Source organism: Gossypium hirsutum, chromosome A12 (genome assembly GCF_007990345.1).
Source record: "Gossypium hirsutum isolate 1008001.06 chromosome A12, Gossypium_hirsutum_v2.1, whole genome shotgun sequence".
Classification (NCBI taxonomy): Eukaryota; Viridiplantae; Streptophyta; class Magnoliopsida; order Malvales; family Malvaceae; genus Gossypium; species Gossypium hirsutum.
In genome coordinates this window covers 104,647,981-104,671,346 of record NC_053435.1, presented here as the reverse complement: position 1 = coordinate 104,671,346, position 23,366 = coordinate 104,647,981, and the positions used below count along the sequence as shown (strand labels likewise).

General features: G+C 30.7%; 4 protein-coding genes across 6 annotated transcripts; 3 read left to right on the top strand and 1 right to left on the bottom strand.

The window, feature by feature from the left end:
• The first annotated feature begins 1,680 nt into the window (after positions 1-1,680).
• On the top strand, positions 1,681-2,574 carry LOC121211146 (heavy metal-associated isoprenylated plant protein 39). The gene is made up of 3 exons (XM_041083536.1): positions 1,681-1,859; positions 1,947-2,025; positions 2,107-2,574. The coding sequence occupies exons 1-3, from the start codon at positions 1,848-1,850 to the stop codon at positions 2,310-2,312; spliced, it is 297 nt and encodes a 98-aa protein (XP_040939470.1). The 5' UTR covers positions 1,681-1,847; the 3' UTR covers positions 2,313-2,574.
• Positions 2,575-4,762: 2,188 nt separating this feature from the next.
• On the bottom strand, positions 4,763-11,251 carry LOC107894094 (cysteine--tRNA ligase 2, cytoplasmic). Of its 2 annotated transcripts, XM_041083534.1 has the most exons (11): positions 11,021-11,251; positions 9,769-10,062; positions 9,304-9,557; positions 9,155-9,218; positions 8,529-8,690; positions 7,668-7,838; positions 6,586-6,867; positions 6,350-6,475; positions 5,720-5,938; positions 5,502-5,618; positions 4,763-5,412 (listed from the first exon to the last, which is right to left on the bottom strand). In XM_041083534.1, the coding sequence occupies exons 3-11, from the start codon at positions 9,531-9,533 to the stop codon at positions 5,143-5,145; spliced, it is 1,641 nt and encodes a 546-aa protein (XP_040939468.1). In that variant the 5' UTR covers positions 9,534-9,557; positions 9,769-10,062; positions 11,021-11,251; the 3' UTR covers positions 4,763-5,142. The 2 variants fall into 2 exon arrangements, with proteins under 2 accessions (XP_040939468.1, XP_016674789.1); XM_016819300.2 differs by lacking the exon at positions 9,769-10,062 and having other exon boundaries at positions 11,021-11,227.
• A 200-nt stretch (positions 11,252-11,451) lies between these two features.
• On the top strand, positions 11,452-15,844 carry LOC107894098 (heavy metal-associated isoprenylated plant protein 39). Of its 2 annotated transcripts, XM_041083535.1 has the most exons (4): positions 11,452-11,589; positions 11,727-11,796; positions 15,369-15,447; positions 15,529-15,844. In XM_041083535.1, exons 3-4 carry the CDS (start codon positions 15,387-15,389, stop codon positions 15,732-15,734), a joined length of 267 nt encoding a protein of 88 aa, XP_040939469.1. In that variant the 5' UTR covers positions 11,452-11,589; positions 11,727-11,796; positions 15,369-15,386; the 3' UTR covers positions 15,735-15,844. The 2 variants fall into 2 exon arrangements, with proteins under 2 accessions (XP_040939469.1, XP_016674795.2); XM_016819306.2 differs by lacking the exons at positions 11,452-11,589; positions 11,727-11,796 and adding an exon at positions 13,747-15,281.
• Positions 15,845-20,485: 4,641 nt separating this feature from the next.
• Positions 20,486-21,499, top strand: LOC107894938 (protein LURP-one-related 4). Its single transcript, XM_016820103.2, has 3 exons — positions 20,486-20,763; positions 20,847-21,056; positions 21,147-21,499. Exons 1-3 carry the CDS (start codon positions 20,536-20,538, stop codon positions 21,279-21,281), a joined length of 573 nt encoding a protein of 190 aa, XP_016675592.1. The 5' UTR covers positions 20,486-20,535; the 3' UTR covers positions 21,282-21,499.
• Positions 21,500-23,366: the final 1,867 nt, after the last annotated feature.

The window sequence follows — 23,366 nt, the reverse complement described above, 5'->3', positions numbered from 1 at the left end:
CGTACGGTTGTTTCCGTGCGCAGGTTAGTAGAAGTCAAGTGTCCAGGCTCAGCATCCAGAACAATCCCGACTCCAACACAAACTTGGTGATGTATATTTTTCTTTTGGGTAAAGGTGGCATGTACATAGGTGTTGTTTAATCACTTGAATATGTATATTACTTTGAGTAGTGAAGGATGAATTATAAGATTTAGATGGTTAAATGAAATGGTAAGGAAAGTACATGATATTTTGATACATGAACATTAAGTTGTTAAATGAATGAAGTTTATAATCAATTTTGAATGATGCTATGATAGTTATTAAGTTAAAATTATGTTAATGATATAAATATTAGTTATATGAATGTGAAACATTGGTGTTGGTGATTTTGGTTTGAATTTGCAGGAGGTTTAGGTAAAAATAAGCAGAAATGCTGCCGAAATTTTTTTATAAAAAAAAAATTTAAAATACTCGAAGATGTCCCGTTCTACTTTTAATACGTGTTTGAACTTCGAGAGTCCAAGATAGGGACTTAATTATTATATTATACTATGAAAGTTATATTAATTGTAAATTATTCGTAAGTTGTCTGATATGTCCGGTAATGCCTCATAATCTCGTCCCGGCGACGGTTTGGGGTTAGGGGGTGTTACAAAGTTTGCTACCAAAAATCCCAAAAAAGCTCTCCTTGTATCTTTTGGTTGCTATTGGTTTTTGGGTGGTATTCTTTGTGTTGCCACCTTTTGTCATCTTTGCCATTGTTCACTATTTCGATGACGATGACTGGAACTCTTCGTGGCAACAAGGTAAGCAATGGTCATTCAAGAGTATTTTGGAGAAATAGTTTTTTTTATTCATTATCTATTCCTTATGAGTAGGAAACAACCGTTTTAGGGAATGCTCAAATTTATTATCACGTACATTTAACCGAATAGATTGTTCTTTTAATCGAACTAAAAAATCACCGTCGAAAAGTCCAACCAACCATATTGTATCACGAATCTAACATAATCTAAAGGGCCTAATTATTAATCTTTGCAAATAAAGTTGCCCCAAAATAGAAAAATTGTTATATGGTTAAGCTCTTTAGAAAATTTATAATTTAAATTCGCAGGAGCAAAAATTTACTCGGCCCCTACTTACAAAAGAGTACGTTTGGTTACCATAAGTTTGGGGGGTCCTGCGGAACGGAGAAGAGCCCAAGTTGGCTAAAAATATTAGTAAGGTAACAACAACTTGAAGACATAAGGTGGCCCTGATTTTTTTAAATAATAAGAGAGAGAAAATTAAAATTTCAGGTGGGTCCATACCATCTGTAATGCAAGTCTGATAAGTCAAGCACCTACATTGTTTTCTAGATTAAAATTAATTCATTTCCAATAACAATCTCATTACTTCATCTTCACGGTTCAGTGTGAATACTTCGACTCATTCGACCTGTGGCTACAAAGAGTCAGCAAATGACTGCAGCATATTTGTTGTCATGTTCGGTGCAATCTTGTTTCTATGATTCATTTTGTCAAAGCGCTGTGTTTTTAGAGGCTAAGCTTACTAAGCTTCCAATAACGGTTCAATGGATGTCGGTTTGGACTACAGCTAGCAACACAGAACCTAAGCCAAAATAAAAATAATATAAAACAGTTCTAATTATTAGTATGATGGCAGCTATGGCTTGAACAGCAACAAATACTATAGAGAAAATAAGTGGGATGTTTTAAATTCACGCATCACTTGATGAATAGGATCAATATTTGTAAGAAAAGGGCGAAAAAGTCCAGTCATTGTTCATAATGGCTGATGTAAGCCATTGTTCATAACTTAGTTTTGTCTTGCAAATCCTTGAATTCCTGGTTCAGTATTCTCACATGGCGGCGCAGGTACTTTGGTTTCCCTTTAGAATTAGTTTTCTCATCAGAAATGTATTTCTTTTTTTGGTTAAATGCTTTTAGTCATTGAATTTGCAGAAGGCGATATTGAAAATCATGACCATGAACGATGAAAAGACAAAAAAGAAAGCAATAGAGGCTGTTGCCGACATATATGGTAATAATAATCAAGAAAACACCCCCTTTTTTTGGGTCTAAATTGATTTGATGAAACATCATGTGTTTGGGCGATGAAGAGGGGTTGATTCAATCGCGGCAGATGTGAAGGAGCAAAAGTTGACAGTCATAGGGGAGATGGACACGGTTGCCATTGCCAAAAAACTCACGAAAATAGGGAAAGTAGACATTGTTACAGTGGGACCTGCAAAAGAAGAGAAGAAAGATGACAAAAAAGACAAGAAAGATGAAAAGAAAGACAAAAAGAAGGGTGAAAAAAAGAAATGATTATAAAGTTTGAAGCTTGTATTGTTGCCTTTTTTTATAAAAATAACTTTAAAAGTTTCATTATTTATAAAAATGTCTCACCTTCAAAATAAAATACGAGAATAATTTGTTTTAAGCAGTAAATGGGCGGTGGTGCTAATGAGATTAGCACCAATCCATTGCATCATGCCGATGATTAGCATTTTGAATTAAAATATATATTTTTAGGTGGTGTCAATAAAATTAGTCGCCCGTATTGATACATGTATTTACTCGTGTAAAATTTTTGTATTTTTAAAGAAAAAGATTAAAAAATTATTATTTTATTAGATCACGCCAATCCAATATTTTTTGTCCCCTCCTCCAACTTTTTTTCTAAACCCAAAATATTTGATTTTTTTTGCAGTATCTATTTTCTCCATTTTTGTTGGTGCCACCAGTATTTTTTTCCCTAATATCATTATCTCTCCCTAATCTTTATTTTTTTACCCACTCACCCCAATTATTTCTTTCTCAAAATAATTTATTTTTTAAAAAAGTAATTAAAAAAATTTTAAACCCAAAATAAATCTTTATGTTTAAAAAAATAAATTTTAAACCCAAAATATTTGAATTTTTGGAAAATAATTTTAAAAATAATTTTTAAACCCAATTTTTTCTTTCTCAAAATAATTTATTTTTTATGAAAATAATTCAAAGTTTTTTATTTGAAGTTAATCTTTTTATTGAAAAATATTTAAACCCAAAATAATTATTTTAATGATGTTAATTAAATGTTTAATTACACATAAGAAAATCGAGATTCTAAATAGAATAGATAGTATAAAAAAATTGAGAAAGTTTTTTTTTTTTAAATCTCACCCTAATTTTTATTTTTCCAGCCACTCACCCCAATTCTTTCTGACATTAGGGGCCAAAATCTACTGGTGGCGCCAATCATAGTGATACCACCAGAAAAAATCAATCCTTGTGGGTTTAAAATAAAAAAAGCTGACACTAGGAGGGGAAATATTGATTGGCACTAAAAAAATCAGATATTTTGGGTTAAAAAAAAAGCTGGAGGAGGGGGCAAACCTAATAAAATAATAAATTTTCAAAAAAAAATTATTGGGAAAAATATGAGTATTTTAAACGAATGGATATGAGTATCAATACGGATGACATCAATTTCTTTGGCATCATCCAAAAATATATATTTTTTAATTCAAAATGTCAATCATTGGCATGATGTGATGGACTGACGTCAATTTCATTGGTATTATCTCATTTATAATTCAAAACAAACTATTCTTGTATTTTATTTTGAAGATGGGTTATTTTAATAAATAATGAAATTTTTAGAGTTATTTTTATATAAGAAAACATGTATTGTTTTTGAATACTTTACCTTCCGAATAAACATGCCAATAATATTACCCGCTTTCATTTTGCTTGAATTTACTGTAGCTTTTTTTGGTAATTGATTGATTGTTGATTGTTGATTACAATAACTAGTTTGATTAATTGATTCTATTAACTGATTTACCAACTGGTTCTATTAACTGTTTATTTAAAAGTGTTTAGTAGACCTTAGTTAATAGTTGAAAATTGATGCGTAAAATGACAAATAAAAGCATGGTACCTATTTGTTTATTATACTTGGTCTTTATTGGGTAAAATTATTCAAAAGTTTTTATTTAAGTAATTGTATTGTTAAAATTGCTACTAAATGGGGCTTTTTTTTGTGCCGTTTGTATCAATTGAAAGTTTTATTTCCTTTAATATTCTCTAATTCAATTTTTTATATAAAATAATTTTAGATGTCACAAATATGCAAATCAAAATTCAAATAACTTTCTTCTCCAATATATTAATCGTCAAATTAACTTGGATCTAAGGTATTGCTCTCTATTTGTTGATGAGTATTGATCAACTGCATCAGTTGTTGGATCATCGCTTAAAACTCACTAGACAGACTTAAAAAAGAACACTCAACAATCCAATAACTTAAATAAAAACTATCGAACAGTTCATTGACTTAAATAAAATTTTTTAAATAATTTAATGACTATTTTGTATTCGATCTAAAAAAAAGACAAATTTTAACATTTCATTTAATAATAATACGAACAGTTTGGGCAAGAGAAGCGAGAAGAATTCTGAAAGATAAATTGCTTAAGCGTAGTAATATAACCACTACATTTCTGCAAGAATTTGTCTGAGTTGAGGGTCTCCACATCCTGGGGTAATTCCATCTGTACCAAATTTTTAAAACGACAACATAGCCCACCATATTCGCGCCTGTTATGCACCAATATACAACACTATTAAAAGTACTGTTTTCAGAAAAGAAAAAAAAATCTGGCTCACTGTCTGTGCAGCTAAAGTCCAACTAGAAACAAGGCAACCAATCCAATCGTGAGGGAAGAAACAGAAGAAGATAATTGAGAAGAAAATAAAGAAGCAGAGAAACAGAAGAGAGAAGGGAGAAATGAGACGAAACAGATTCAATTCACCAAATATTCAAAGGAATGCAATGTATACACTGCCTTCTTTACGTATCTCAAAAGAAAACTATCAGCTAATTAGTTGTTACAGCTGTTAGTATACAGCTGTCAAAACTGATCCTAGAGCACCGTTTCACCTTGCTGCTAACTCTCTTTGCTAACCTACTTCGCTGTTAACCACCTTCAGTAGCAAAAAATTTCTCCCGTAACAATTAGGTCAGAAACGGAAAGACATTTTATAACTTATGAATCAAAACTGTCTAGAAATGGCCTTGATCCGACCAACTTGTTTTGACAACAAAAACCACCTTACGAAGCAACTTCAATATGTTTTTTTTGGTGAACATGAATCAAGATCTGCATTCTTATGCAGTTTCAGGCTTGGGAGGGACCTTCTGGCCCTCTGATGGCACTATTCCCGATTCTTGTTGAACAGGAACACAAGGTCTCCAAATTGTTTCCGTGCCTACATCCATGAGTGCAATGCCCTTAGCTTGCAAATGAGCTCTCATCTGATCACTTTTCAAGAAGTCTTTGTTTCTCCTCACTTCAGCTCGTTGGTTAATTAGACGAATCACATCATCTTCCACCAACCCCGCTCTCGTTAATGCTTTCTCCTTTAATTGCAGCAAAACCTGTTTAGTAGAAATTCATCATCTCTAGTGTTCAAACTTTTACAGAAGGCACGAATCTGTAACATCATATAATAAGTGAATCCCGTCACCTCGTTATAAGAGCAAGGTGGCTGCAATCCAAGAACATCCAAAATTTTCGTAACTTCTTTCTCAATCTCTTTAAGGGATTGAATTACCAATAATCTTTGTTGCTTTTGCTGCTTCTTCTGTCAAATTACAAGAGAAAATATATTTCCATCTTCCTTGGCATAGACTTGTATATATATATAAAAGAGAGTTACTAGCATTCAGAAAGATAAACAAATACCTTTAGCATGGTCAACAAATTGTTTACCAACTTCAACGCTTCTAGAAAGGCACCAGTCAGTATAAGTGAAGTGCTCAAGTCATCTGACATTTTCACCTGGAACTCATTGCGGAGCTTGCTAATGCATTCCTTGGCATCCGGACTAATCCGAGCTGGTTTTCCATCATTGGGCATTTCTTCTTGTAGTTGCAATAGAGCATCTTGACAATCTTTCAAAGTCTGTACAACAAAGCAGGTAAGGATACTTTCCCGAATGACTTGAATCTAAACTAACTCCAGGTACATTTGCCTAGAGTCTGTAATTTAGGAAAAAAACTTGGGATCACAGGTCAACTCAGCAAATAATTCGGCACACTTTTGAGGAATTTTTAACCTGGAGGCAAATCTACCGGTAGCGCAAATCTAATCAATTATAGAAGAATATTAAGTGGTAAAAGGAGGCCAATATTAAAATATAGCTGAACTCCAAGAAATGGAATGAGGACACCTCGCAAAGTATACAAGCCCTAGACAGTTCATACAAACAAATTTTAAGCCTAAAAGGCCAGATCACTGTCCGTACTAAGACATCTGATTCTGGCCTGTATATGCCTATTGCAAAGTAAAATAGCAGTGAAATAAGCTTTAAACCTGATATATGTAAAAAACAGCATCTGATGCACCTTCCAACTGAACAATGGAGTAATTGAGAGGAGAACGATAGTGTGCATTTATCAAGAAGTATCGCAAAGCCAGTGGATGATATCTCTCAGTAATCTAGAAGAAAACAAATAATTTAACACAAAAAAGGAAGCTCGTATGAGAATACTTCTGCAACTAAAATCAGAGGGGAGGAAAATCAAATAAATAATAAGCCCCAACTTTACCTGGCGAATTGTGAAAAAGTTACCCAAAGATTTTGACATCTTCTCATTGTTATTAGTAACATGCCCATTGTGCATCCAATAACTTACATCACTCTCTTCGCATGCGGCACAACTTTGAGCAATTTCATTTTCATGGTGAGGAAAAATCAAATCAAGCCCACCACCATGAATGTCAAATTTGAAGCTTAAATAATGCGCACTCATTGCACTACATTCTATGTGCCACCCAGGTCGTCCAGGTCCCCATGAGCTGTCCCAAGATGGCTCACCTGGCTTTGCAGCCTGAAAAAATTATTAAACATCAGAATTTGGAAATTATGCCAACATTATAAATGGCAGGTAACTGATGCAAATAGAATGGATGAAGAAATTTTGACATTAGAATTTGTGCAACAATAGTTTCAATGAAATGTTTCTTTATTATTGAAGGGGGAAGGGTATCTAAATTACAAGTCTTAAATTTTGGTTATCTGGTAATTAGGGTTTGTCATCCTTGTACTCTATGTAACCTAGAGTTCAGATGAATGTTGGACAATGAGACGCATCTCATGCAGATATGCCCACTGTTTTTTTTAAGCTTCCATATAATTTGAGGATAAGACCTCCTTATCTAAATGTGTTGGACATAGGTGTCGAACACAAGTACTTTAGAGAAAATGAAAAGTTCAGGTAACTTAGCTTGTCCTTTATATATAGTTTCCTATTTAAAGTCCCATCCATAGAGTTTATGCAGTAGTTTTTTCAGTCAACAGCTAGACATTAGAAAGCAATGGTAATTTGAGTAATTTTTTTTATAGCTTGACCAGATTACGCACAGTACAGCAACTCTGGGAGGGGCAAATTTTAGAACTTAGATGAAAAGTCACAAGCATGAACACACTAAAAATACCTACTCCTTAAATAAATTTAATAATAACTGAGCCTAATTGAACGGAGCTCAAGCACATAAACTAAAGCTCCACCATGATCAAGCCTCAAGCTTCAAGCCTCAAGATTTCAATAGGAAAGAATCTTGAGCCTATAGGCTAGACTCAGCTTGATTACATCCCTAAAGTTTACTAGTAAGTTAGTAGGTTTTGCACCTTCCATAATGCAAAGTCGGAAGGATTACGCTTCCTTGAGTCAACAGCAACACGTTCACCCGCTCTATTGTTTTCCAGCTTCTGCCCAGATAACTTGCCATAATTTGGGAATTTATCAACAGCGAAAAACACATCGCCGTCAACAACATATCCAAAGTCTTTGTTTATAATCTGCAAGGTGAAATTATAGAGAAAGTTATGAGAGGAGTTAAAAAACAGCATATGAGGTATTTGGCTTCAGCCCTTCACACGTTATAATAATGCAATATATGTAATAAACTTCATGTTCAGCAGTTCAACAACTCTTAACGATTAAATTGGGCAACTTCAGTTCAATATGAATTGGTGCAAGTTAAAAACTGCTCTTCTACTTCTTCATGATCAATATTAAAGGGAAGCATCTTAAATGCCTTCTAAGGCCAGAGCATGGGTCCCTGCTACATCATTGATTATCATTGGGCAGATGTAGATAAATTACAAGTATACAGTACATGACAATGACATGCCCAATAATAGCTTTTTATCACAATGATAAGGTAACGATCTGAAAATATAACTACCAGATATAACCCATTTAAATGAATCATACTTTTGTTAATGCAAATACATACATATGCACATTATGCATGCATACATAAAAACATAGTGCTATCATGGATTTTAAATGTGCATAAACCTAATTATACAAGGAAAATTCCCCTAAAGTAGCAATAGAGATGCAACAGTGAACTCGACCATAAATATGTGCACTACATTTTCCACAAGGGGGGAGAGAGATATTCAAGATTGCTAAAGGCAGAGAGGAATCATGGTATTCATATTTCTACAAAATAAAACTAGCATATTCAGTAGGAAGGAAACCTGAGTTATCATATCTTTGATCTGCTCCATGTGATCAGAAACACGTGGCTCATGTGTTGGAGAAAGGCACTGTAGATCACTCATATCTATATTATATTCTTTACAGTACCGGTCACTCAAACTTATTGGATCTTCTCCAGTCTCATTGGCTCGACGGATTATCTGCAAAAGTCCAATCAGTAGCTCTAATAATATGAGAAAGACATAATTGTTGTTGAGATAAGAGAGATGGACTATTAGTCAGAAAGTAAAAGTGGTAAACCATTAGCAACAAGAGAACGCATTAAAGTGGTAAACCATTAGCAACAAGAGAACGCATTCTGTCTATAACATCTCCAGAAAGAATACTCTTAAACAAGTTCAAAACAGATTAACATATCAAATAGAAGTCTTTAAGCTCTTGTAACATCAACTGTTGACATAATTATTCAATAAGCTCAAAAGGAGAAAACAACTATTAAGTTGAGGTTTCAACTCCCCACCTCCATATTAGAAATACATAAGTTGAATGCATCAGATTCAAATGATAAGTATCATTTCAACATCAAAAAAACAAAATACGCCATTGCTCTCAACTAAAACACCAAAAAGCAAAAGCAAAGAGCCGCTCAAATAGAAATTCAAACCTTATCATCAACATCAGTAAAATTCCTGACATAAGTAACCTCATAACCCAAATGCTTAAGGTACCTGTATAATTCCAATAGTCAGCAACTAATTTTTAAAATAAAGGGGGGAAAAAGCATAAGAGGTGTCTCCAAGATAAATTATACACCTGTAAAGGACATCAAAGGAAACGGCAGCACGAGCATGGCCAAGGTGACTGAAATCATAGGCAGTGACACCGCAGACATACATGCAAACTTTTCCAGGGGTTTTGGGCTTGAAAACCTCTTTTTGCTGAGTCATGGTATTGTAAACAACAAATTGGAATTCTTGGGTTTCCTTCTTAGCCATTGTTTTAGAAGCTTTTTTTTGGTTTGTTTCTTGCTTTGAGGGATCCATGGCTTGATGCAAAAAGACCTAACCCTAAACAGAATTTGCACAAGCGTTATGTCAGATTTAAACTCCGTCCGACACCCCAAATAACAGTGTAACATAAATTAGCAGCAATAACAGTTCGCCATTTCCGCTAAACCGAAGCCTTTTAAAATATTAGGATAAGAGAGAGTAAGATAAGATACAGAAAATCAAATATAGCAGAGTGATGCAGAAGCAGACAACACAAACTGAGCCATACCTCAAAATCTCATGACTCATTAAGTTAGGGTTGAGGTGATCATGGGCCGGGCCAGGCCTTGATAGAATTTTGGGCCCGCATGTTAGGCATGGGTCTGGCCCGGCCCAAAAAAGGGCCTAATTTTCTGCCTAAACCCACCCCAGAATATACATGCCAAGCCCGGGCCCAACCCGGCCCGTATTAAGTTTTTTCTTCACTTTGTTGGGACGGGAATGCTGTATTGGCTCTATGTTGTAACTCAGTCAGGTGATTGCAGCTACTAGTGGCCTTGTATTGCTGGTACGGTAAATGAGCCTGACAATGGCAGTTAGATTTAATGTGTGGGATTTGTATGTTGTAATGTTAAAAGACTTGCATAATGAGGTAAAAGAAATTGTTTTGGAGGGGAATTTTTGGTTAAATTTGCTTTGCCATGATGTTTGGTTTCATGTTTAAAAAGGAAATAATCAGACAAAGATTAAAATGAACATAAATAACAAATTTCTTCCCTTTCAATTTTCATTTCTGTTGCCATTCATAAAACAAACGAAAACAAATTGAAACGGTGAAACAAACAAAAGATCACCAAAAGATAGTAAAATGTAATCAACCAACCAAAAGATCACCAAAAGATAGTTGAACAAAGCATAAAATATTTAAGCATTCCCTAAATCCATGATTGATTCAGCATTTCCATATGGGAGGCATTTCCATGATTGATTCAGCATTCCCTAAATCCATTTAGCCCCAATCAACAATTTTTTAGCTTAAAATACAACATAGATATGTCTTTTCTGAGCATATGGGAGGCATTTCACAGAATAAATAACAAACTACTAAATAAATAGAGACACATTTTCCCCTAACAACTATGAATATTCCTCTTAGCTATCCCACTGGGGTACCCGTATCTTTGAAATTTCATACTAATTTTATTTATCCAATTAAACTTCATTTTCATCTCAATTACATCTGCTCCATTTTCTTCTCAATTAAACAATTTCGAAAACTTGGGAATGCATACAGAAAAGAAGGGTCGATGAAGGAACATGGGGCTTTTGAGTTTTTCAAATTGGAAACTGTGCTATTTTGCCTATTTACTATTTCTAATCACTTTTACAGGGATTTTCTCTCTTTTCCTTTTACTATTTCAGTTAGTGGTCTAAGATTGTAATTATGAAAAGCTAAAGCTTAAATAAAGAGTTTCTGCAGATCTGAAATGCATGTGGGTTACATGAAAAAAGACGATTAGAGGGAAAGGGAGATTTCTTACCTGCTGCAACAGTGGAAGAAAATGGCAGAGGAAACAGGCGACTGGGATTAGGGCTGATGAAATTTGGGGGAGACGAAGTGGCCGCCGGAGTGGAGACGGCTGTCAACGGCAGCGGCGCTGGACAGGTGGAGGTGGTGAGCGGCAGGCACTTAGGGTTAGGGATTTTCTGTGGGAATAAGGGGGAAGGGAGTATAGTACCTAAACTTTCTTTTTGGGCTTACCTTCTGGTTTTGGTTGAGTTGGGTGCCTTAAGTAAAGGGGCTTTATTTATGTAAGGTTTTAAGGCTAAAATATCCCAAGTTAAAATTTTTGCTTTGACCGAACATCCTTGAGTTGGCTCAAACTTAAATTTACCGCTTCATTTTATAGGGTTCCCACCGAGCGGAAGAAACAAGAAGCAGGAGAGACGTAAAGGAAAAGAGGAGATTCCATCGCCGCCGTCCGAAGAGGAGGACGATCTCCGTCACGACCATGAGCAGGGTCAGAGTCAGAATAAGGACACATCGTCGGTGATTGTCGCGCTAGCTGACGATCTTAAAGACCAGTTCATCAAGCAGATAAGAGCACAAGTTTTTCTCTTTTGCTTTGAAATCTGAACCCTAGATTGCTGCTTTCTGCCCATTTTGTTATCGTATTTTTTTCATTGTTTTTATGTTCTTTTAGATTACCGTTCTTTGTATCTTTAATTCTTTATTTGTATGTTCAGGTTCTTGTAGCTGGAATATTACTGTGGCGATGAAAACGTGCGTAAGTATATCAACAAAAAAGGTTTTAGGGTAAGTAATTACAGTTCTCGCTTGATTTGAGGTTTTCTCTTATTTATTTGTTTGTTAGCATTAAGAATGTAGTCAGTGGGGGAGCTTGGGGTGAAAGGGCTGCACTCAAAAATAGAAAATTTTACATTTTGGTTGTTAAAATTTTTTGAAATTTTAAATTAATAAAATCCTTGATGTTTTCTTGGTGCAGCCAGTTTGTGCTGTGCCGAACATCTGAGAGGTTGTTTGACTGAATGAATAGGCAATCTACTACTTTCTTATTCATTCTCCATTCTTATAACTCCAACATAACATCAACAAATGATTGTCGAAAATTTCATCAACTAGACCTAGTATTTTGAGCTTATACTTTGTCTTTTGTTCTCTTTCCCAATGTTATCAAGGGACAGGAAATCCATGTCCCTAGCACCAGCATAATGTGGCTTTCTTTCAGATGAAGATTTTAAGCACCTATGTCAAAACTTATTTAGTTAGAACTTACCTTTCTATAATCAATAGTATTGAAAGAAACGTTTTCCTTTTCTTTCTTGGTGAATTAGAACGGCATAGCTAGTACAGTTGAGCATGACATTCATCATATTTTATAATGTTTGATAGTTCTTTGAATACTTTGAAAGCTGCAGTCGGTGCTGTTTTTGGCCGTCAATAACAGCATCCGCCTTGATATTCGAATTTCTGAAACTTGTAGCTATACTTTATTGTCGTCTGAATATATTTATATGATTTAAAATAATTTCCCTTTACTTTCTTTTCTCTTGTAGCTATTGTCCGGATTTATTTTGAAAAGAAAATCAAATTTTAATCATTAAATTTTTATCATTATTATCAAATGTATTTATTAATTTAGTATAAATATCTTTCCTCTTTATCATGAACTATAATTAAGGCATATTCTTTTATCTATTCTTTTTTCAAATTAAAAATATAGTTTACTTTTCTATTCCGATCACAAATTGTATATTATTTAAAAAATAATAGAAATTATTATTAGATAACAATAATTAAAAATACATAATTTAGCATCTGTGACATTAAAAATTAGTATATATAAAAGTATGAGTTTAGAAAAATGTTTGAATCGACAAGAATACTCTTTATTTTTTTATCATATTACTAAATTAATATTTATGAACATTAACAAAATAAAAAAAATTGAATAGTAAAAGGTGAAGAGTACGTTGGAAATGGTACAAATATTTTAATTATGATTTAAAATTTATAAATATTTTTAAAAAATTATTGATCTACAATATATCAATCTTTTAATAAGATATTCAAAAAATTCTTTTTATTATATTTGAGTTATTAAATAAATTAATATATTTTAGTTACATTTAATAATTTGAATAACAAATTAAAAATTAATTATAATAATTAAAAATATATTATTTAAAAAATTAAAGTATAAAGTCGCATGCAACACATGTAACACTAGAAATTAGTATTTACAAAAAAAAACTCAACACATTACTCTAAAAGACCTCCTTTGCTAAAAATTTAACTTGTATAATATTTAAAAATAAACTTTAGTATTGTTTTAATAACTTCGATAAAAATAACTCTATTTACTGATCTTAGTATTTTTAAAACAATAATAAAGACAAGGATATAAGCTACATAATTTAAACTCGTATTAAACAATTACTTCTTTCGAGATTGAAATTCAATTATTTGTCATTTTTTAAAACTACAATCATTTCTTAGGGTTAGTTTAGCATTGTTTTTGAAAATTACTTTTAAAATGTATTTTAGAAATGTGATTTTGAGAAGTACTTTTGAAAAGTTTAGTTTAAAATTTAAGTGTTTAGTAAGAAATTAAATATCCATTTTAAACATGGTGTTATTATAAAGTAACAAGTAAGTATTTAAATAATGTTCAAATTAATTAATATTATGATATTTTAATAAGAATATAGAAAATAATTTATTAAAATTTGTTGTTAATATTTTAATATATAAAAAATGAATTTTTAAATGTTTTTTAAGCAATTAATCAAAGAATGGAAACTATCATGTGTTGGAGAGATGAAAACGTAATTAAATTATCAAAAGTGCTTTTAGGAGAGAAAAACTAAAAATTTTAACTTCTTCTTTTAGAGAAAATATTTTTCATATAAAACTACTTTTGAAAAACACTACTAAATACAACCTTAATATCTAACATTAACCTCAATAGCTACATCTACCAAAAATCCCAAAAAAGCTCTCCTTTTGTCATAAATTTAAGCCACGTACTTTTTAAGTAGTTGTTGCTTTCCTTTGTTGTATCTTTTGGTTGCTAATTGCTATTGGTTTTTGGGTGTTATTCTTTGTGTTGCCACCTTTTGACATATTTGCCATTGTTCACCATTCGATGATGGTGAATGGAACTATTCGTGGCAACAAGATGAGCAATGGCCATCCTAGAGTATTTTGGAGAAATAGTATTCTTTATGGGTAGAAAATAACCATTTTAGGGAATACTCAAAATTATTACCACATGTATTTAAGGAATAGAGGTCGAATTGATAGTTGAACTTGTTGTCTCACAAATCTAACAGAATCTAAAAGGCCCTAATTATCAATATTTGCAAATAAGGTTGCCCCAAAATAGTAAAATTGCTATGTAGTTTAAGTCTTTAGAAAAATTATAATTTAAATTCGCAGGAGCAAAAATTTACTCGAACCCTATTTACAAAAGAGTACGTTTGGTTACTGTAAGTTTGTGGGTCCTCAGGGCTGAGGGCTGAGGGACGAGGAAGAGCCCAAGTTGGGTAAAAATATTAATAAGGTGACAACTTGAAGACATAAGGTGTCCAGATTATTTTTTCATATTATAAGAGAGAGAAAATTGAAATTTCAGGTGGGTCCATACCATATGTAATGCAAGTCTGATAAGTCAAGCACCTACATTGTTTTCTAAATTAAAATTAATTCATTTCCAAATCACATTAATCCAATCTAATAACAATCCCATTACTTCATCTTCCCTATTTAGTGTGAATACTTCGACTCATTCGGCCCGTGGCTACAAAGAGTCAGCAAATGACAGCAACATATTTGTTGTCTTGTTCGCGGCAATGTTGTTTCCATGATTCATTTTGTCAAAGCGTTGTGTGTTTTTAGAGAGCTTACTAAGCTTCCAATAATTGCTTCAATGGATGTCGGTTTGGACAGCTAGCAACACAGAACCCAAGCCAAAATAAAATTAATATAAAACAGTACTGATTATTAGTACGATGGCAGCTATGGCTTGAACAACAACAAATACTATAGAGAAAATAAGTGGGATGTTTTAAATTCATACATCATTGGATGAATAGGATCAACATTTGTAATAAAAGGACGAAAAAGTCCAGTCATTGTTCATAATGGCTGATGTAAGCCATTGTTACAGCAGTCCTACATATAAACATGCAACGGGCTTAGTTTCATTAAAACCGTAACTTAGTTTTGTCTTGCATATCCTTGAATTCCTGGTTCAATATTCTCACATGGCGGCGCAGGTACTTTGGTTTCCCTTTAGAATTAGTTTTCTCATCAGAAATGTATTTCTTTTATTGGTTAAATGCTTTTAGTCATTGAATTTGCAGAAGGTGGTAGTGAAAATCATGACCATGAATGATGAAAAGACAAAAAAGAAAGCTATAGAGGCTGTTGCCGACATATATGGTAATAGTAATCAAGAAAACACCCCCTTTTTCTGGGTCTAAATTGATTTGATGAAACATTACGTGTTTGGGTGATGAACAGGGGTTGATTCAATCGCGGCAGATGTGAAGGAGCAAAAGTTGACAGTCATAGGGGAGATGGACACGGTTGCCATTGCCAAAAAACTCAAGAAAATAGGGAAAGTAGACATTGTTACAGTGGGACCTGCTAAAGAAGAGAAGAAAGATGACAAAAAAGACGATAAGAAAGGTGAAAAGAAAGACGAAAAGAAGGATGAAAAGAAATGATTATCAAAATTTGAAGTTTGTATAGCTATACCAATAAACATGCCAAAAATACGCTACTCAAATTATACCACCTTTCATTTTGCTTGAATCTACTATGTTTTTTTGGGGTTTTTCACCTGCTGTTTTTTTTTTTTTCTTATAGTACAGATGTTGATGAAATGCAGAAATCTATGCTTTGAGTTTATGAAATCATGTAGAGGTTTAATGTTTAAACTCAGTTAATATCAGGTTCAAATCTGTCTTAAAAATTACTTCCCTGTTTGATTTCAATAATAATAATAAGCAAAGACAATGTTGAGCAATAAAATAATTGTAAAGCCCATGCTCGATAATGCTTCATTACATCTGCAATATTCCAGCATTACCTAAGCTAAGAACACAATGACAATAAACAGCAGCCTTATTCTGGCCATTATAAGAGGAAACTTTTTGTTTAAGGAAGAACCAATCATGTATCATGATTTACATTAAAAAATAATTATGTGAAAGCTAACAAGTTGATGGTAGCCGATACAAAACAATTAAATAATTAGGATGACGATAAAGATGAAGATGATTATGAACCTAACTTAGTTCCATGGTCAGCCATAGCTGCAAAACTTCAGTTGCAGACAAATTTTCTGGCATCAGCTTATACAAAGCTTTCGAATTAGGAGAATTTTAAAATGGTAGTATATGCCTGGGATCCATTTTACATATTGCTCTGCATTCCACTCATTTTTTGTTTGAATCTCAACCTTCAAACTTGTCTGTTTCGGAGGTAAGCATTAAATTCATTGTAACTTTTTCTAGGTTTCCGCAACAATTTTATAATTAAAAATAATTATCTATTATTTAATTAATGGGCCTATAATCTATATGTACTAATTAAAATATATTTTATTTATTAATTAATATAATTACAAAATTTTGTAATCATTCAAAATATTATCATTAAAAAATAAAAATAAAAATAAAAATAATATAATAATATAATGTTTAACTTTTAATATCTTGGTAGTTAATCCTATCAATTTGTATCAATTTTAATTTAATTAAAAAATTTTAGGATGAAAATAAAAAATATAAATGTATTTGCAAATCCTATGTAAGTTCACTATTTATAGATGGAAGGATATGAAGTTATTTAAATTTTCTTAAATTATTAATTTTTTAATACAAAAATCAAAAGAATGATATTCAAAGAGATTTATTTTTTTTATAATTATTATATATAATAGTCAAATATTCTAACATATAATTTTTTTTCTATTTTTACATTAAACCATTACATTTAATGAGACATATAAAAAATATTACTACATTAAATGTTTATGTGCTATGGTACGTACCTAAGTTTATTTCCATTTTATCTCTAAAACAGTATATATATCAGATAGCCAAATGTACCTTAAAAATAATGGTACAAAACACAAAAGAAAGTGAAAAAGAAACTTTGACTAGTCAGAACTCAGGAGGGGCGTAGCGGGTGAATATGGAAAAATTTTTATTAAGGTTTTTTAAAATTTTAAAATTTTAAATTAATAAAAATAAAATTATATTTTAATCCCCTTACAAATGATAAAAATTTAATTTAATATTTTAAAAAGTATCAAAATATAAACTACTAAAATAGTGAAATTACCATTTTTATTGTCATAAAAATTACAATTTAATTTCAATCTCTTAATTTTTTTTTTAAATTTTGCCCCTACCAATCAGGTTAGCTAAAATGTAGTGTGCAATTTGTGATTAACAGACAAAGCATAAAACACGGTCCATAAATATCGAATTAAAAGTTAGGGATGAATTTCAAGACTTTAAATCAACAACATTAAACATTTTGAGAAATAGGCAAAAACAAGTGCATTTTATTACTTCTCGAATTATGTGTTTAATAATGAATAAAAATGTTATTATTAGGCAAAAACATTTTATAAAAAAGTATTATATGCTTTTTAATTTCCATCAATAACCGAGCTGCTTAATTGACACCACCGAATGAAGGATTAGTTTAGGTTGCTATTTGCGTTAAAAAAAAATAACAACCTCATTTCCCTTTTGTGGCATTCTTGTTGGAATTCATATGTCTCACATAACAATGCTTCGCATCATTGTCATCAACATAAAATCCTCTCTTTTTTTTCTTTTTTTTTTTTTAAGAAAAGGGGAAAATATTGAAATTTATAGTGAAGATCCAATCTCTGAACCATCTTTCTCTTTAATAAAATAAAAAATAATAATTAAAGCCCAGAAAAGTTTGGCCCGTTTGTAAATGTATTGGACTGTCATGGGCTTTTTATACTGGGGCATTTTCTATATCTGTCATCATTACTCCATTAGCTTCTTTTTATACATGTATACTCTATTAGCAATTAAACAAACAAATGTTTGGTTTTAGGTATATTAGGAGGTTGTATTTTATCTTTTGGGTAAATTAGATATTGTATGATTGAAAGAAAAAAAAAGTGTAAATTGATTATCCCTTAAAGTTTTTATTCATATGCGCTGATTTGGATTTTTCAAATTTTCTTTTACATAAACAGATGTGGAATTAAAATATGGGTAAGATTAAATAAAAGTACTATAAAAACTTCTGTACTAAGAGTTGGGGTATACTTTACTCTCTACTAAAATTTATCAATTTCTACATTTAGGTGATGACAAGATTGACAAAACGACTAGATAATGACACGTAATGTGTTACATGTATCTCATGATGACGTGGCAAAATATATCACATAAGCAAATATTTAAATTTTAAAAAAACTCAAAAATAAATAAAGTTTTTAATAACTATATAAAAACTCACTTTCAAGATGAACTTACACAAATGTTGTCCATTTCAAATGAACTTGGACAAACAGTTATTTAAATTCATTTTGGACATGATTCTTCAAATAATTCTAAAAGTTATAAAATTTTATTTAAAATTTATAAGAAATTATTTAAAAATTATTAAAAATAATATCCATTACGAACTTGGACATATGATTGTCAATGTTTAAATAAACTTAAACAACCATTTATCTAAGTTGATTTTAGAGTTATTTTTTGTTTTCTACATGACTTTTAAGACAAGTTTGAGCAAACACTTTAAACCAAATATATACACATATACATGTGGAGTCTCTTGAGCATACACTAGAGATATTAAAAAATATATAATTTATTTATCTTTAATTATTTAAGAAAGAAGTCGATTGAGTCTAAACTCAATTGGTATGAATATTACTGTCAGTGTAGGAGTATACAAGTTTAAATGTGCTAAAGTGCATTATTCTCATATTTGAAAGTCGAAAAAAGAATAACAATAACAATATGATAAAAAAAAAGGAATTATTCAAAAAAGCTATTCATATTCCTTCTCATTTAATTTGAAAGGTACCTTTGCCACGTTGGATATGATTTAGGTATACGTATATGGAACAAACATGTATTAAAAAAATTATTATTAAATTAATCAGAATATATTGATTATCACGTTTTTTTATCTTCTTCTCGAATTAAGTTAACTATACCTCCATTAGCCCAACCCCTATGTATTAATTAATACACCTAATTAATTAAAAATATCCCTAGATTCTTAATTAAAGTATAAAGGTCAATTCTCTGATTATTAAAATCCTAAATATATTCTTCAAAAAGAAAAAGAAAATCCTATATATACATAACAAATTAACATTGTAATTCATGGATAATTAAACTCAATTTCAATGAAAAATAAAATAAAATTTAAAAAATAGCATAGTTGAATGGAATTGAATGGATAAGAATATGGCTGAAGATAAAAATTTGAAACAAAAATATAATGTAAAGTCTCATTAATTTTATTTTTTTAAAAAAATTCATGACATCAACCAGTATATTAATCAAATAATAGAGTTTGAAGAAACTTGAAATTATAAATAAAGATATGGTCAAAACAGCTGAGATCTTTCCCCTGTAAACAAACCCTATTTTTTATTCAAACACCCATGCTTTAAACGTGCTTTCACTCGCATACATACATATTCCCTACATCCGTAGCTCTTCCTTGAACCTTCAACTGCTCATATAGTTTCATAAATACCTTTTTTAAGAACCATTTAAAGTACCTTTTCCTTGAGAAGCTTATATCTTTTTTTTTTCCTTACAATTATTTTATGTGAACCCATGGCTGTCACATTGCATTGATTTTTTAAATACGGATTATATAAATTTTTACTACTTAAATTTGATAAATAAATTCATTTTGATACATAAACTTAATACGTAGATCTATTTTACTTTTTTAAATTTGGATTCTATCAAGGTTTGATGATATGACTAATGTTTTTGGAACATGATTGGATTAGTCAGTTGAACCGAATGAATCAAGAATCGATTGGTATATTAATTCAAACAAAATTGATTAAAAAAATTGGACAAAAATCAATAGTTGAACTGGTTTAATAAAATTATTAATTTTTAAAAAAAATTATGAATTTTATTTATTTGTTGTTGGTCTAGTAGTTGAATCGAGAACCAATGGCCTGACATGTTTAACTACTGGTCAGATTATTAGAACATTATATTTAATACTTTAAACTTGTACCACATCATTAACTAAAATTATATCTATATATTTTTAAATTTTCAAGTGATGACATTATAAAAGTATCACATTATCAAATTTTTATAATTTTAAAGTTCAGAGTTAAAAATAAATTTAAATGGGGCAAAAATTGATATTATCCCAAACTTACAAGTTGGATGGAGTATATATATAACCTCTGGCTGGTGTTTCTCTCAATATATCATCTTTAAAGTTTTACATCAAATTTAAGTTTCTTCTCCATTGATGGCTAATAAGGTTCATCCTCGAGCATCCGTTTCAGATCCATCTCCAGCTGGAAGACAAACATTCACCGTTTGGATGAAATCACTGGTATGCCACACCAATGGTTGCACCGTTTTCGATTCCAAAGGTGACATCGTATATCGTGTCGAAAACTACGACAGCAAAGGTGGCTGTGAGGTTCAACTCATGGACCTGCAAGGCAATATCCTATTTTCTATACTAAGCAAGGTACTACTGCATATAAAGAAACTTGAGATTTCAATTTACTGTATTGCTCTTGTTTTTATTAAATGAAAATAATAATATTGCAGAAGCTTCAAATCTTTGGATGTTGGAACGGGTATAGAGCGGGCACAAACAAGGAACAGCCATGCTTTACAGTTAAGAAGTGCTACAGTATTGTCCGGAGAGAAATAGCCTGTCAGGTTACTGTGGGGTTAAACACGTACTGGGTAGTGAGGTTGGGTCGCAAGAACCAAGGGTTTAAGATACTCAACATAACTGGAGATATTGTAGCAGAGGTAAGCACCAACAACGAAAGCTATTTATTTTCACAGAAAAAATATTCAATAAAAACGATTTAAGGATTGTGAATGGTAAATGAAATGCAGGTGATGCAAAAGCAGGTATCAAGTGGGGTGGTGTTAGGAGAGGATGTATTAGCTTTGGAGGTGGAACCCTATATGGATCATTCCCTGATCGTTGCTCTTGTCACCGTTTATGGATTGATCAGTCGGAGATTGTAGATAAACCCAACCATGATTAAATCAAACAGTGCAGTATAGGGAAATATTTCAACAAGTGAAGATAATCCCTTCTTTTTTTCTGTATTTCAGATTTGTATTGATTTTCTTTTTTTGGGAAAACCAATCTTATTAGAATTTTCTTTTGCAATATGTATATTGTTTATTACTTTAATTTGTAAAACATTTTGGAAATTATGGAAAAAGTTTTTTTTTGTCTGAATTTCTTATTAGTTTAAATTTTGGATTTAATTTTTGAAAAATTTTAACCATTACTCAAATGGTAGTAATTAAATCAGTTGGGTTAAATTTTACTATTAATTTTGTATTATGTGTGAAGTTGTAAATTCCAATTTGATAATTTTTAGTACCTATAAGTCTTTCTTAAAAAAACAAATACCCTACCAATAAGCTACTAACTCGGAGTTATTTCTTTTCTCTTAACTTTTCACTCAAACAATAATGAAAATTTAAAAGTATAATTAATATAAATTTAATTTTAATACTTATTTTTCTGTAAATATATCAATAAAGTTTTGATTTAATGATAAAAAAATCCAAATTTACTCTAAGTAAATTTAATCTGAATTAAATTAATTGTTGATAATAATTAAATTTAATTATAACAATCAATATAGTTATAAATGATAATTCAAAAGAATACTCTTCTCTCTCAAGTGAATAAAAAAGAAATTTGGAAGTCTTTCACTAAAAAAAAAAAAAGAAATTTGGAAGTCAAACAAATATTAGGTGTCATAATTGGAGAAATTTAATTGTGCAAAATTATATCCTCGTTGAAAGTGACAAAGCAATTTGAATTGTTTTATTTATCAATTAAATGAAAATACGAAGAAAAAAATATAGAATGCAATAGCTCATATATTTATGAAAAAATTTTTAATCAAATAAAAGAAAATAATTTGTAATTGGCTATAAATTTAGGTGTAGTAGGAGTGTGGTGAGACAAGCTCACCAAGGTGGATTGTGGTGTGGGACGCCGTCGTTTCCCTTCACACTTTGACATCACACATTAAGAACTCCAAAAATATTTAACATGCATTTCTTATTTTAATAATTTCAAATTTTCCACCTTTGTTTTTTTTCTTTATTATTAATTTCAACAATGGTTTAATATATATACTAGTTTTTTTTCCATTATATGCATTAATTATATTTAAATTTTTTAAAAATTCATAAATTTTGTACGATATTTTTAATAATATGATTACAAAATTAAAACATAACGATATAAAAAACATAATAATTGATATTAAATTGAATTTAAATAAAAAACATTTTAAAAATATAAATATTAAAACAGTAGATTGTATGAAATTCTATTTTTATATATAGCTTCTAACTTAATTTTAATTTTTAATTATTCAACGTAAATTTTTAATTAAATTTAAATATTATGATCACTAAATAATTTGTATAATTTGTTGCAACATTGTATCTATTTTTATTTTAATAATGTATTTAATTTGTAAAAAAGTGTGATAAGCTTAAAAAGATTTTAAAAATTTATAGTGGTTTATTATATAAAATTATAAGTTGAATTATTGAATATAAGTAAATTGAAAGGACTTATTATGAAAATATAATTTGCAATAACTAAAAATTATTTAAAAAAGGTGAAGGGGTTTATATTGCAATGCCCCCTCTACAAATGATTACTTTTTTTTGCTACATATCAAATTTTTATAATAACCAACAAACGTTGGATGCAATATTAAGACACATTGTACTCTCAACATAGAACACATGTTTGAACCTTAGAAATGTTAATAAGATATGTTGTTATCTTTGTTTCTAGGCATGTAGTTGTTGCACATCAGGAATTTAGTGGTTGCAGATCATGGGTTTATTTGGTTTATATTTTTCCTTAGTTGTTAAAGGTCCTATTATGAGTCTTATTCTGTTAGTGCCTAATTTTTTTTCTTTTTTTGTTAAGTAATTGCCTATATAATAGGTCTTGAGGTTATGAGTAAATTATGTGATCATCTTATTTTCCCTTTCCTTTATTGTTTTCATCTTACTGTTATCTTTTTTAGTAAGTTAATAGCGGCATCATAACCAGGCAAAAGA